This window comes from Scyliorhinus torazame, chromosome 22 (genome assembly GCF_047496885.1).
Source record: "Scyliorhinus torazame isolate Kashiwa2021f chromosome 22, sScyTor2.1, whole genome shotgun sequence".
Taxonomy (NCBI): domain Eukaryota; kingdom Metazoa; phylum Chordata; class Chondrichthyes; order Carcharhiniformes; family Scyliorhinidae; genus Scyliorhinus; species Scyliorhinus torazame.
This window is the reverse complement of record NC_092728.1, coordinates 11,997,879-12,013,116: the sequence shown is the minus strand read 5'-3', so window position 1 is coordinate 12,013,116 and position 15,238 is coordinate 11,997,879. Positions and strand designations below refer to the sequence as shown.

Genomic DNA, 15,238 nt, shown 5'->3' with positions numbered 1-15,238 from the left:
GCACGGTGACGCAGTGGTAGCACTGCAGTCTCACGGCGCTGAGGACCCTGGTTTGCATCCTGGCCCCGGGTCACTGTCCGTGTGGAGTTTGCACATTCTCCCCGTGTTTGCGTGGGTTTCGCCCCCACAACCCAAAAGATGTGCAGGGTAGGTGGATTGGCCACGCTAAATTGCCCCTTAATTGGAAAAAATGAATTGGGTACTCTAAATTTAGAAAACAAAGTCTTAAAAAACTGCACACGGACAGCAAGATAGTGGCGCTCCCTCAGCACTGAGCCTCCTCCTCCGACAGTGCGGTGCTCCCTCAGCATTGAGCCTCCTCCTCCGACAGTGTGGCGCTCCCTCAGCACTGACCCCCACTCCGATAGCATCGCACTCCCTCAGCATTGAGCCTCCTCCTCTGACAGTGTGGCGCTCCCTCAGCACTGACCCCCACTCCGATAGCATCGCGCTCCCTCAGCACTGAGCCTCCTCCTCCAGTGCGGTGCTCCCTCAGCATTGAGCCTCCTCCTCCGAGTGTGGCGCGCTCCCTCAGCACTGACCCCCACTCCGATAGCATCGCGCTCCCTCAGCACTGACCCTCCGACAGTGCAGCGCTCCCTCAGCACCGACCCTCACTCCGATAGCGCGGCACACCCTCAGCGCTTACCATTCCTCCGACAGTGTGGCGCAACGTCAGTGCGAACCCTACTCCGATAGCGTGACGCGCCCTCAGTACTGACTCTCTGACAGTATGGTGCTCCCTCACCACTGACCTTCCGACAGTGCGACACTCCCTCAGCACTGACCCTCTGACAGTGCAGTGCTCCCTCAGCACTGACCCTCTGACAGTGCAGCGCTCCCTCAGCACTGACCCTCCGACAGTGCGGCGCTCCCTCAGCACTGACCCTCCCACGGTGCAGCGCTCCCTCAGCACTGACCCTCCAACAGTGCGGCGCTCCCTCAGCACTGACTCTCCCACAGTGCGGCGCTCCCTCAGCACTGACCCTCAGAGACGAGAGTGCTACCTATCAGTCACAGAAGCAACGGATCTTGCTCCAATCACGCAAAGCAGCTGAAAAACAGTGAGCTCACAAACCAACACGCTTCCTTCAGATGGGAGCCGCAGTTTTAATAATTTACCTTTGCAGGATGAGGGGAGGGTTTGGCTGTCTGTTCCCAGGGTAGTGCACGTGGATGGTGTGGCCCGTGTTGGCAGCAAACGGCCGGATGGCCCGCTGACTGCGCCCGATGCCTTGCGTGAGCCGCGTGGTGGAGGATCCCGTGCCCAGCGTCAGGGCGCTGTGATCCGCGTGCCGAACCATGAGCGGGTGCGTGGCAGGAATGTTACCCGGTGCCGGGGGTATATCTGCTAGGAATAGAAGAGAAAAGTTAGAAAGGGAAGCGTCTCGATTTGTAGTCTTTACATTCAGTGTCATGGAGCGATCAGTTTTGGGACAGGGAATCACAGCAATCAAAAACTCAGCAACTCCAAAGATCAGCACGGTTTAGATCTTTGAATTTTCTATTTACAACAGTTTTAAGCCACAGAACCACACAGCTGACCTGTAATTTCACCAAACACTGCTGTTTATTATGTTATAATATATTAATATTTATTATATTAATTCCACATAAACCCAATTCCTTTATAGTTGTAAGGGCGTCGGAGAGGAGAGAGCATTTTCTCTGCAAGCTAAGGAATGTCAGTGCCGGGTAGACAGAACATATCGATGAGATAGAACGTACAGTGCCCTCTACACGGTCCCCATCAAACACTCCCAGGATAGGTACAGCACGGGGTTAGATACAGAGTAAAGCTCCCTCTACACTGTCCCCATCAAACACTCCCAGGACAGGGACAGCACGGGGTTAGATACAGAGTAAAGCTCCCTCTGCACGGTCCCCATCAAACACTCCCAGGACAACTACAGCACGTCGTTAGGTACAGAGTAAAGCTCCCTCTGCACTGTCCCCATCAAACACTCCCAGGACAGGTACAGCACGGGGTTAGATACAGAGTAAAGCTCCCTCTACACTGTCCCCACCAAACACTCCCAGGACAAGTACAGTACGGGGTTGGATACAGAGTAAAGCTCCCTCTACAATGTCCCAACAAACACTCCCAGGGCAGGTGCAGCATGGGGTTAGATACAGAGTAAAGCTCCCTCTGCACTGTCCCCATCAAACACTCCCAGGACAGGTACAACACGGGGTTAGATACAGAGTAAAGCTCCCTCTAACTTTCCCTATCAAACACACCCAGGACAGGTACAGCACGGGGTTAGATACAGAGTGAAGCTCCCTCTACATGGTCCCCATCAAACACTCCCAGGACAGGTACAGCACAGGGTTAGATACAGAGTAAAGCTCCCTCTACACTGTCCCCATCAAACACTCCCAGGACAGGTACAGCACTGGGATAGATAAAAGTTAAGATTCTGCTGGATTGACGCTGCCCGGTCTCCTATTGATGCAGGGCAATTCACAATTTCCTGCCAAACTGCCCTGAATTTACACAGTTTTCTCGGTCAATTGCACCCAGCCCACGCAGCGGAGAGAGCTAGAAGCCAGCACTTCTGAGTTTGGTTCAAACCCATGTCTAAGAGTTGAAGGGACAGCTTTCTAACTTGCATCACCCTGCTGTTAACTCTCTCCTCGATCCTTTCCCAACAAGCCTGTCAATTAAAAGGCAACTGTGAGGTACTGCAGCGAACACACGTCACGGCTGAACACGGGCAGTCGCAGTGGGCTGATGCTGCGCTCTTCCGCTGAGATTAGATGCCTCGTCCTTAGCACACCCAGGGTTGTATATACTTAATTGAAGCCTTTTGTAAAGAACCACGTGGAGAATCTCAAAATGTTTGCATATCTGCCTCCTGCACGTTGTGCTCCCCCGGGATGACACGCAAATCAGCAAGGCGACAAAATAGCACCACGGGTACCCCCTCCACCTCGCAAGGAGCTGGTGGATCAATTGAGACTTTCAGGAAGGAGATTGGTAGATTTGTTGCTCAGTGAGGTGGGGCAAGGGAGCAAATGGAGGTCAAATACAGGTCAATCATAGTCTGAATGAGTAGCAGTGAGTGGAAAAGAAGGGGAGGGGCTCAGTGGCCTACTTCTCTTCCTGCGCACATCCCATGCTGTTCCAGCAGGCTTCGCAGTTCAGAGATCTCAACCTCATAGGGAAATGAGGCGTTAAGTAGGAGCGGAGATCCCTCTCGTGGAACAAAGCATTGAACCTGGTCATCTCCTGGCCTTGAACAGAAAGTCAGCTGAGGCTTTGGCCCAGTCACAATACTCACTCAGTTAAGTCATGCCATATCTGCCAAGAGGGGCTTAGGGTTAAAGAACTAAATAAAATGCCAAGGCTGAAACATTAAGCTGCTTGAGTGGAGCAGCCGTTACCCGTTAGCTTTGAGACCAATGCAAGTCTTTTGAGACCCTCCCCTTGACCACCACGCATGGTTATCACTTCCAAGAGAAAACGAGACCAACCCAGAGTCGAAAGACCAGTTAAGATTCTTAATGCGCATCAACATTTAGCAAGAGCGAATTCTCAAGTCCAAGGGGTCTTGTCCAACTGAACGAGATAAAATGCAGGCTTGGCACTTTGCTGGGCCCTTACTCACCCCATTGCCTCGTTTGAAAGTTTGAGCAGCGGAGGTCAGGAATGGCTTAGGCCTGCTGCTGGATCAGCTGTTAAAGGGCAGGAGCTGCCACACACACCAGGCTCTGACGGCCATAAGCTCCAGTCGGAGGTTTCTGCCTGACCTGGAGGCAGCTGATGTCTCGAAGTTCCATTAGCTGTGGTTCCTCGGAGCTGCTACAGACCTCCTTGCAATCATCTGATTTTTAGACATCTTGAATTTAAATTTTGGACAAGGCCCCTTCTGCAACGACTTTCCAAAATCAGAACGGCCCCTTCACCAGGAAGTGTGTTTGATCACAAAATTGCACCTCTAATACGCAGTGTTACTAAAATTACAATGGGGGGGATTGGGGTGGGGGGGGGGGGGGAAGAATTAAAAACTCCAATCAAGTGGCCACGTTTAACATTTCTCGCAGGGGGGGGCATGAGGCACAGTGGTTAGCACTGGGACTGCGGCGCTGAGGACCCGGGTTTGAATCCCGTCCCTGGGTCACTGTCCGTGTGGAGTTTGCACATTCCCCCCATGTCTGCGTGGGTTTCACCCCCACAACCCAAAGATATGCAGGTTAGGAGGATTGGCCACGCTAACTTGCCCCTTAATTGGAAAAAAATAATTGGGTACTCTAAATTTATCTTATAAAAACATTTCTCGTTTCCCGTGCGTTACTGTGACTGTCCAGGGCAATCACGGCTTCTTTTTTTTTTGTTTAAAAGATTTTACGTTTCCGAGTATTGCAAACACCAAGATCTTACTTGAATCTGTTTTGGGTATTTGGGAGAGCTGGACATTTGTAGTTGGACGAGGGACTACGCTCAGATAGCACCTAAATCAAGACAGTGCTCCTGTGGCTACATGGGCATCCTGACAGCAGCAGTCTCATAGAACGGGGGGGGGGGGGGGGGGGGCAAGCCCATTTAGCAGCCCCCCAGTCCCCATTAAGGACAAGGGGAGGATGGCAAAGGGAAGGCAAGAGAAGGGAAGTGAAGATAAAACAAAGGAGAGAAAAATATATGGACGAAAAATAGAACAGAAAATGAAGCCATGATACCAGAAGAAGACCAAACTGGAACAGTGAGATGAGAAGCGGAGAACACAACACGGCCAAGAAAGGAGAGGTAATAGCCAACAAATTCAGTTAGATCTGAATTGATGGTCTAGGGATGCGCATTCAAACACACTCACATCCCATGCCCAATTGAAGGGGTTGAGGTTTAAAAAAAGGCATCCCGTCAGCTGAGAGGCCCCAAACAAGAGGTGGTCCTTTAAGCAAACATAAATGCACTGAGAGGAGAGAGAGATTCCTCCATGTGTTAGAATATTGCACAGAGGGTGACTTCTTCCGAACTACAATCAATTAATTGCAGGCTTCGATATCGGGGGGGGGGGGGGGGGGGGGGGGGGGGGGGGGGGGGGGAAGAACAATAAACAAACTCCACCAGATACTTCAATACAGTTCTTCAATTTAATGTGAGCTGGGTATCAAACTGGCACTAATTTGCGATGCTGTTTTCCTGGTTTTAATGTGAGGGGCGAAGACCTCCCAGGGTATGTTTTTGTATGTTATATGGTCATTTGCTATAAATGTTAAAACTGAACAAAGACCGTTAAAATGGCTGCATCTATGTCTGTCCACGACCCCCAAATAAAAGCCACTTGGCAGTTTTAGAAAAACTCACACCTCGTTATCTCCGAGGAGTGACTAATGACCGTCTGTGGGCATTACAGCCCAAATTCAAAGAGAGCTATGCAAAGACAATCTGCATTTAATAACCCAGAATGGCCAGAAGGTGAAAGATAATCTGCAAAGACTGGGAATGCCTCATCGAACTTTGAGTCTCGACTCTGGGACCCATGTGAAACAATAATGTGGTCTCTGTACTGTAAAACTTTATTTTCTCCATCTCTCTCTTTACTGTCCAGGTGATGGCGATGTTGCAACCCTCCACCCACGCTTCGAGGGCGTGCAAACAAAATTAACCCCTTGAGTTCATCCTATTTTTCATGGGGTTACAAATAGAAAAATTGATCACACAGAGGGGCAGGGAAATAACTGGGCACAGTTTCAAACAAAGAAGAAAAGTACAGCACAGGAACAGGCCCTTCTGCCCTCCAAGCCTGTGCCGACCATGCTGCCCGTCTAAACTAAAATCTTCTGCACTTCCAGGGTCCGTATCCCTCTATTCCCATCCTATTCATGTATTTGTCAAGATGCCCCTTAAACGTCACTACCGTCCCTGCTTCCACCACCTCCTCCGGCAGCGAATTCCAGGCACCCACTACCCTCTGTGTAAAAAGCTTCCTTCGCACATCTTCTCTAAATTTTACCCCTTGCATCTTAAACCTATGTCCCCTCGTAATTGACCCCTCTACCCTGGGGAAAAGCCTCTGACTATCCACACTGTCTATGCCCCTCATAATTTTGTAGACCTCTATCAGGTCACCCCTCTACCCAAGTCATTCCAGTGAGAACAAACCGAGTTTATTCAACCTCTCCTCATAGCTAATACCCTCCATACCAAGCAGCATCCTGGAAACCTCTTCTGTACCCTTTCCAAAGCCTCCACATCCTTCTGGTAGTGTGGCGACCAGAATTGAACACTATGTTCCAAGTGTGGCCTAACTAAGGTTCTGTACAGTTGCAGCATGACTTGCCAATTTTTATACCCAATACCCCGTCCGAGGAAGGCAAGTTTGCCGTATGCCTTGACTACCTTCTCCACCTGCGTTGCCACTTTCAATGACCTATGGGCAGCACGGTAGCATTGTGGATAACACAACTGCTTCACAGCTCCAGGGTCCCAGGTTCGATTCCGGCTTGGGTCACTGTCTGTGCGGAGTCTGCACATCCTTCCCTTGTGTGTGTGGGTTTCCTCCGGGTGCTCCGGTTTCCTCCCACAGTCCAAAGATGTGCAGGTTAGGTGGATTGGCCATGATAAATTGCCCTTAGTGTCCAAAATTGCCCTTAGTGTTGGGTGGGGTTACTGGGTTATGGGGATAGGGTGGAGGTGTTGACCTTGGGTAGGGTGCTCTTTCCAAGAGCCGGTGCAGACTCGATGGGCCGAATGGCCTCCTTCTGCACTGTAAATTCTATGATAATCTATGACAATCTATGATAATCTATGACCTGTACACCCAGGTCCCTCTGCCTGTCAATACTCTGGAGGTTTCTGCCATATACTGTATATTTCCCACCTGTATTAGACCTTCCAAAATGCATTACGTCACATTTGTCCAGATACCCCACCAACTACCTGAAACATTCACTCCTCCACCACCGGCACACAGTGGCAGCATCAACAAGATGCACTGCAACAGCAGGTTCTTTCAATAGCATTTTCCAAACCCATGATCGCTACCACCTAGAAGTACAAGGGCAGCAGACACATGGGAACATCACCACCTGGATGTTCCCCTCCATGCCACACGCCATCCTGTTTTGGCATTCAGGTTTCCAAATGGCATTCGCCCACCCACCAACAGCTCACCAACTCCAATGGAGTTGTCTCACAGACTCCAGGCGCCAGACGCGCAGTAGATTCCTTCAGGACCTCAGCTGGTGTGGGCTCTGCAGGTGCGTGAACTGCCACTGACAGAATGAGACACTGGTCAAGTCACCCCATCTAAAAAGCTGCAGAACTTACATACGGCAACTCAGCATCAACTAGTGAGTGGCATTAGCAAAGTGCCCTCAATTTATACTGGCGGGTGTATGGTTTCTAGAGCCCCCTTCGTCAACGGTTGCAGTTCATGCAGTCCGATGGCATAGGTACACCCACAATGCTGTTGGGAAGGGATGGCAGTACTTTTAGATTTTGATATAACAGAGTGCCTCGCTGGGTCCATTTCAGAGGGAGAGTGAAGAGTCAAACACAGCGCAGTGTGGGAGTCTGGAGTCACATGTAGGCCAGACCGGGGTAAGGACAGAAGATTTCCCTCCCTAAAGGGGCATTAGTGAACCAGATGGGTATTTACGACAATCGATAAAGTTTCATGGTCACGGTTACAGAGACGCCCAAATTCCACCTGCTCCCCGGTGGGATTTTAACCCGTGTCCCGCAGAAAATCAGCCAGGGTCTCTGGATTACTAGCCTGCCCACTGAGGCAATCTAGTGGAGTGAGACACCGACTCTCAGACGGCGAGCAGTTTCTGACGTGGCAGGACACAGAATCTATGACAGCTCCAGGGTCCCAAGTTCGATTCCCGGCTGGGTCACTGTCTGTGTGGGGTCTGCACGTTCTCTCAGTGTCTGCGTGGGTTTCCTCCGGGTGCTCCGGTTTCCTCCCACAAGTCCCAAAAGACGTGCTCGTTAGGTAATTTGGGCATTCTGAATTCTCCCTCTGTGGACTCGAGCAGTGCCGGAATGTGGCGACTAGGGGCTTTTCACAGTAACTTCATCACAGTGTTAATGTAAGCCCACTTGTGACAATAAAATGATTATTATTAAGAAACAGGAGCTGTTAACGAGAAGCTGCTTTAATGAGATCCCCGTGCTTTCCTGATGTTTACTTTGGCGGGAAACCCACCAGTTGACAACAGAACATCTACAAGTGACCAGCTACAAACCTCAGCAATGGTAGTGAAGGTCCCACTGGTTGAGTTGCCAAACAAAGTGTTGGTACATTCGCGGATTGCAATTAGTGCCAGTTTTAAATCTTAACAAAACAATGATCTTTACACCGCCAATTTGTTCTGAGTTGCAGCAGGTTTAAACTTCTTCACGACTATGTAAAATCAGCAAGGGCTTAGACAGAGTCAGTGAAGAGGAACTTCTTCCGATTGAATGATCATTAAGCAGAGGTACAGGTTTAAAGTGGCTGGAAAAGGAGCCAGAGGTGACGCAAGAGAGGGGTGAAACGGACGAGCGGTTTGAATTTGAAAAGTGCTGCCGCATTGGGAGGCGGATACAGGCTCAGTTCAACGGGAATTGAAAATGAAAATGGCAGGCATATGGCCAGGGAGTGGGAGTAACTAGATTGCTTTCTGATACAGCCAGTGTAAACCCAAAGAGCCGGATAGCCTCCTTTTGAAGACAGAAAAGAACGAAGAGGTAAAACTAAAAAAAAAACAGTGAATTGGCCATTAACCAAGTCTCCTAGAATATGTGCGAAGAGGCCCCATGGTTGATAAGTGGGGTTGACGATTTGACACCCCCCCCAACCCCAGGGACCACCGATCATTTAGAAACACTGCGCAGAACACAAACGTTCTGCCAACCTAAACGCCACGTCACCACGGAGAGTTAACTTCTAGAGCTGGTGTGAGCAGAATAGAAGCTGCAGTCCTACCATTGATGTCACTGCCATTATTTTCATCGTGCACTGCTACAGGGAGGTGAAATATACGGCTGGCAGCTGCACCAAAACTCCCAAAGAGACTGTCTCCACGGAAGGGATCGGCTGACAGTGAAAAAAACAAACGCGTGCTTTTGGTTGCTTGGTTCGGTTAGGGGCTTATCAGTAACTAGAGTGTGCACACACATTGACTTCCACTGCCATTGACCTACCACAACCCCTTACCATCCCCCTCCATGGCTCCATCACAATCTCCTTGTTCTCTCCGCCAAACCAACCATCCACCATTTCAAATGTCAGTGGAACTTTGTTCCATTCACAGCGTAGGGGCACACGCGCGCACAGACACACGCGCGCACAGACGCACACGGCACACACACACCCTCCCACTTTTGGCCCCCTCCATCAATGCTCAGAGATGCCTCCTACAGTTGTCTCCCCTCTATACCTGTATCTTTCTATTCCATTCTCCCTCACGTGCATATCCAGCGTCTCTCCGCCCCCACCCCGTGTCCTGAAATGCATCAATGTGGAGATGCCAGCGTTGGACTGGGGCAAGCACAGTAAGAAGTCTTCCCCATGGATTCACCTGAGGAAGGAGCAGTGCTCCAAAAGCTAGTAATTCGAAACAAACCCGTTGGGACTTTAACCTGGTGTTGTAAGACTTCTTACTTAAATGCATCAAAACCATTCACGTCAATCCCTGCTACACACTCTCCCCATTCTACGGATAAAGACGTTTCTCCTGAATTTCTTATCGGACTGGTTACCTTGCATGGATGGGTCCTCGTTTTAGGGAGTCCCAATCTGACCAACCTTTCCCCATAGTTGTAAGCTACGTTCGAAAAAAAAAGCTTCATCCCCAATCAACAGCTCCTCTCCCTCATATAATAGCAGAGATGGGACAAGCTTGCATACCCAACCTGTCCCATTCCCTTCCCCACTCACTTTGTGGTCTGAAAACTAACTCCCTCCTCCTCGTCACCCAAAAAAAAAAGGTGAATGGCACAGCACAGCTGTGCCATTTGCAAGTGAAGCCGCCCCTTTCTGTCCAATGGTTTTGCATCAGATTTTCTGGTCCCTCACTCAGGTCTCAGTGAAAATATCCAAGTACAGTCAGTGACATTCAAAGAGAAAATCTACCCATAACCCCCAAGCCTTGCACCCCCACTTCGATCCCTGTGAAATTGTGAAGGAGGAGGGTCAGAAATGCTTTTTGGGGGGGGGGGGGGGGGCGGCGGGAGGGCTCACCCACACTCAGTGGTCGATAGGCAACATGGTCTCTTGGCCGGCCAGTCGGGCACGTCCATTTAGACTCTGACCAGACCAAAAGGGCTCAGGTAGGATGCCAAAGGAAAATGAAACTGGGAGTTGAACACAAAACGGGATTGAGATTTTGCCCTTGGCACCTCGAAGGTCAGGGATTCGTGGGTTTCGCTGCTGGCCAAATTCCAACTTTCCGGATAGCAGCGAAATTATTAGAGCACCACCACTAGCCCGAGCTGTTTTCAATTGCTGTGAGGAGTGACACAGTTTTCAATACACTTCTTAATAACATCTCCTCATTCTTCTCTGCCAGCGCCACCATCTTCCACACCCAACTAAGTCTGGCACATTCGTGTATTTGGAAGTTTTCAGTATATATTCACTTAAATGGCTTCTTTTTATTTATTTTTTTTAAAGGCTAGCCCCTACCAGAGCAGGGCCCTGGTTTTCAAATCTTAGTGAAGTCACTGTGGAGCACGACAAACCAGTTTGCGTTCCTCTGATTTGCGCGAGAGAGAAGGAAAAAAAGGGGGAGGAAGCATTTATTTTTTAAAAGCATTTTGCTTTTTTTACCCCCCGAGACTTTGCTTCTCGGAGCGCAACAACCACCTGTAAAATAGTCTTCCCCCTTGCAACCCCCCCCACACATACAATCACACACACACGCACGCAGACACACACACACTCACGCAGACACACGCACCGCACACACGCGCGCGCGCGCGCGCCACACACCCGCGTGCACAGACACACACCCGCGTGCACAGACACACACCCGCGTGCACAGACACACACCCGCGTGCACAGACACACACCCGCGTGCACAGACACACACCCGCGTGCACAGACACACACCCGCGTGCACAGACACACACCCGCGTGCACAGACACACACCCGCGTGCACAGACACACACCCGCGTGCACAGACACACACCCGCGTGCACAGACACACACACGCGTGCACAGACACACACACGCGTGCACAGACACACACACGCGTGCACAGACACACACACGCGTGCACAGACACACACACGCGTGCACAGACATACACAAACAGCTTCACTCTGATGCCTCCATACCGAAGATTCGGCTTACTGTTGGCGCCCAAGATTTAGTTAACTACCACTTTGGATCAGACTTATGTTTTTGCCTGTTTACCAAATTCAAATCTACTGGCAAAATAGCTCGTACATTTCACCCTTCAAAATAAAATAAACAAATCCACTCATTTTGGAGGAATGCACAAAAAAGAGAGATTTAACATTAGAACATGAATCACACAGCTGGAATTGGAGGGGAGGGGGGGGGGGGGGGGGGAGATTGAGTGAGACCCTTCATCTGAGCCAGCGAGGGTTTCAACCCTTATTTAGATGTCGCTCTGCCCGTCAGGAGTTGCCACAATTGCTTTTTGTTTCCGATTTCGCTCATCTTTTGCTGCACTTTTGCGTTTAGCATCGCATTCCTTGTCATACAACTGTTGGGCCTCGAGTGAATCGGCTTGGTGCCGACGAGGGTCGGCCCTCCACTGAAGAGATCCTCTTACCTGCAGTGGAGAACATATTGTCGAACTCGATGATCAGGTCATCCTCTCGGTCAAAGCGGACGAGTGACTCGTCGATGTCGGGGTAGTCTTCATCTAGCTCCATCTCTGATCCCTCCTCATCCTCGTCGTCCTCATCCCCTTCCTCTTCCTCGCCTTCCTCGTCGTCCTATGTAATGACACACATGCACACACACAACACAGCCCAGTAAATAGACCATTGCTTTACACCCTGGAATTGCTGCCTTTGCAGGTGAGGAGTAGAAACCCACCCTGTGCTGGCCCAAGTCACGTCGGCACTCTGCAATCTCCTGATCTCAGGGGGATATTCTGGGGGGGGGGGGGGGGGGGGGGGGGGGGAACTAAGCCAGGCAGGGGGTGAATGCTACAGAAACTACTCCAGCCCAACAGGTTTCAGCATGTCTTTATGTACTACATGGGGGTCGGTTTAGCTCACTTGTCCAGACAGTTGGTCCGTGATGCAAAGCAAGGCCAACAGCGCAGGTCCAATTCACATACCGGCTGAGGTCATTCATTAAGGCCCCGCCTTCTCAACCTTGCCCCCTTGCCCGAGGTGTGCTGACCCTCAGGTTAAATCAGCACCAGTCAGTTCTCCATCTCAAAGGGGAAAACAGCGTAGGGTCATCTGGGACTATGGCGGCTTAAAACTTTCATACACTACAAAAGCTCCCTTAATTTCAGTCCTATCAACATATTCCTCTCTTATTTTCTTCCTCATGCACTGCTCTAGCTTTCCTGTAAAAAAATAAAGTCTACACGAGTCACTCAACCCCCCTCCACTTCAAGGAAAAGGGTTGTGGGAAACAGCCAAGAAGAATGGGACTAATTTTTTGGTAGGTTGATGGTTTGCAAGCACCAATTAGCGAAGAATTGGTGCCGCGTTCATCATAGTTTGACCTGATGGAGGTTTGAAGGGCTGGGCACGTCAAGCAGTGACAGGCGTGTAAAAGTTGGGCTTCCAATTTTAGTAAGAGCCCATTCAAGAATGCCGCCTGCTTGTGACATCAGTGGTGCGAGAACCAAGTCCATCTTGGTATTGGACGACTGCTGTAGCGCGTGGTCACTTGGGATAGTGGGGCAGGGAGAGGCGGGCTCGAGGCGCTTCTTCACCTGATCATCTTCATCTTCCTCCTCTTCCTCATCCTCATCCTGGCTGTCGTCATCATCCTCGTTACTTCCACTGCTATCTTCCTCTTGTGTGTGCTCCTCGTCGTCAGGGTCCAAAATGTTCATAGAATCTGTGGAAAGGAGAGCAGTGGTTAAAGGGCGCAATGGGACTTTTAGTACTGGACCCGACGTCAGGTTTAGCTGGAAGTTAACTTCACCGGACCGAAAATTAACTAACTTAACTGAAGTTGAATCTTGCAGTGCCCAATCATTCACTCAAACAGCTCAAAGCATTTTGCTTGCAATTACGTGGGTACATGCGGCAGCAATTTTGCACATCGGCAGATCTCAAAAAGCAATGAGGTGAATGATCAGTTGATTCGATTTTTCTGATGGCGATTAAGGAAGATGTTGCCCCCAGGGCACAGGGGTGGGCTCCCAACCTCCAATCACACCACAGGGGTCTTCAACATTCAACCAAGCAGTCAGATGATGCCTTGGACTGACGCCTCATTTGAAAGACAGCGAGCTCGGACAATGCAGCACACCCATTGTTCTGGAGAAGTCGGAATTAATGCCCAGGGTCCCTCACCACCCCCACTTCCTTCCCCCCTCCTCCTCCCCAACTCACTTCGGCATACCTAATCGGACACTCGGGAGGCAGCTTTAGTTATATTTTCAGGCCAATGCCTGGAACGCAATCGATTCGGGGCTTGCCAATGTGAAACTCCGAAGGTCGAGGGCCAAGAGTTGCCCTGCTGACCCCTCGTCTCACACAGGATTACACCGTTTAATCGTGCCATCACTGGCATTTTGCCGACAAGTTGATTATACAGACGCTCAGCAATCCCTCCCAGGTGCGTAGTTGTTGCATATAAGAATGGCCTTATTCTGATCCGTGTGTGTCCCTCTGCACCACCCCCCCAATCAGTAAGTGAGGCGAGCACTCAGCAAGCTAGACACCATATTCCTCAGCACCCTACGTTCAAACAGTGAAGGACAATCAACTTGCATTACCCACTCACCAGCAGACTAATGCTGCTGCAATGGGAAGCAAGCTTTATATTCAGTCTGCAGACACAGGCGTCTCTGGCAAGGCCAGCGTTTATTCCTCCATGCCCCTTCGGAAGATGATGGCTGTGTGGGGAAGGTGTTCCCTCAGAACTGTTAGATCGGGAATGCGAGGATTTTGACCCAGCGATGATGAGCCAAGGACAGAAACGTCAAGTCAAGGTGTGTTGTGCAAGGCGCGAATGGGAGAACGAGTCTGGAGGTGGTGGTGTTTGTCCTTCTAGGTAGCGGAGGTTTGGGAGGTGCTGACATTCGAGGTTATCACAACAACCAAACTGTTCCCTTTGAATGTGCCACAGTGACAGATGTAACAGGATGGCTAGAGTAAAGCTTAGTTGGCTGTGACTAACTGGGGCAAGAGGATTCCACCACTAGAGAGTTACACCCAAACCGCAACATATGCTGACCTGACAGCAACAGACCACACACACACAGAATAGAAAAAGTACTCCAATACCACCACCCACCCCTCCCCTCCCCATCTGCCTTGCGCAGTGCCTGCCCTTGTGGATTTGGGAGTTAAGCATTCGATTGGCCCCATATTCCCACCACACAGAACACATATCTACGTCTACGACAAATCCCATTGAAGTCGACTGAGCTTATTTGCTGCCGAAATTCTCCATGCCCTTTTTGTTCCCTCCAGTTTTGACTGCTCTAGTGCGCTTTTGGCTGCCTGGCCCATCTTTCAGCTCATCAGGAATTCTGCTGCCCTGCATCCTCGCACATGAGGAGTCACAAGTCACCTCCTGGGCGTGCGAACCAACAGAAGCTTGCTGACCCGGGAGCCAAATTTCTCATTCGCCTTTGTTTCAAATATCCCCGGGTGCCTTAACCACCCCAACATAGCCTCCTGCAGCCCCACAACCCCAACATAGCCTCCTCCAGCCCCACAACCCCAACATAGCCTCCTCCAGCCCCACAACCCCAACGTAGCCTCCTCCAGCCCCACAACCCCAACAAAGCCTCCTCCAGCCCCACAACCCCAACATAGCCTCCTCCAGCCCCACAACCCCAACATAGCCTCCTCCAGCCCCACAACCCCAACGTAGCCTCCTCCAGCCCCACAACCCCAACTTGGCCTCCTGCAGCCCCACAACCTCAACGTAGCCTCCTCCAGCCCCACAACCCCAACATAGCCTCCTGCAGCCCCACAACCCCAACAAAGCCTCCTGCAGCCCCACAACCCCAACATAGCCTCCTGCAGCCCCACAACCCCAACATAGCCTCCTGCAGCCCCACAACCCCAACATAGCCTCCTGCAGCCCCACAACCCCAACATAGCCTCCTGCAGCCCCACAACCC

General features: G+C 50.7%; 1 protein-coding gene across 1 annotated transcript in view; it reads right to left on the bottom strand.

Annotated features, from left to right (window-relative positions):
* Window positions 1–15,238, bottom strand: part of LOC140399430 (E3 ubiquitin-protein ligase HUWE1-like) — a 212,632-nt gene that overhangs the window by 34,043 nt on the left and 163,351 nt on the right. The window contains exons 54-56 of the mRNA XM_072489007.1: window positions 12,866–12,993; window positions 11,738–11,903; window positions 1,123–1,351 (exon numbers count right to left, since the gene is read on the bottom strand). Coding sequence (XP_072345108.1) covers window positions 1,123–1,351; window positions 11,738–11,903; window positions 12,866–12,993 — 523 coding nt within the window. The remainder of the gene's footprint in view (window positions 1–1,122; window positions 1,352–11,737; window positions 11,904–12,865; window positions 12,994–15,238) is intronic.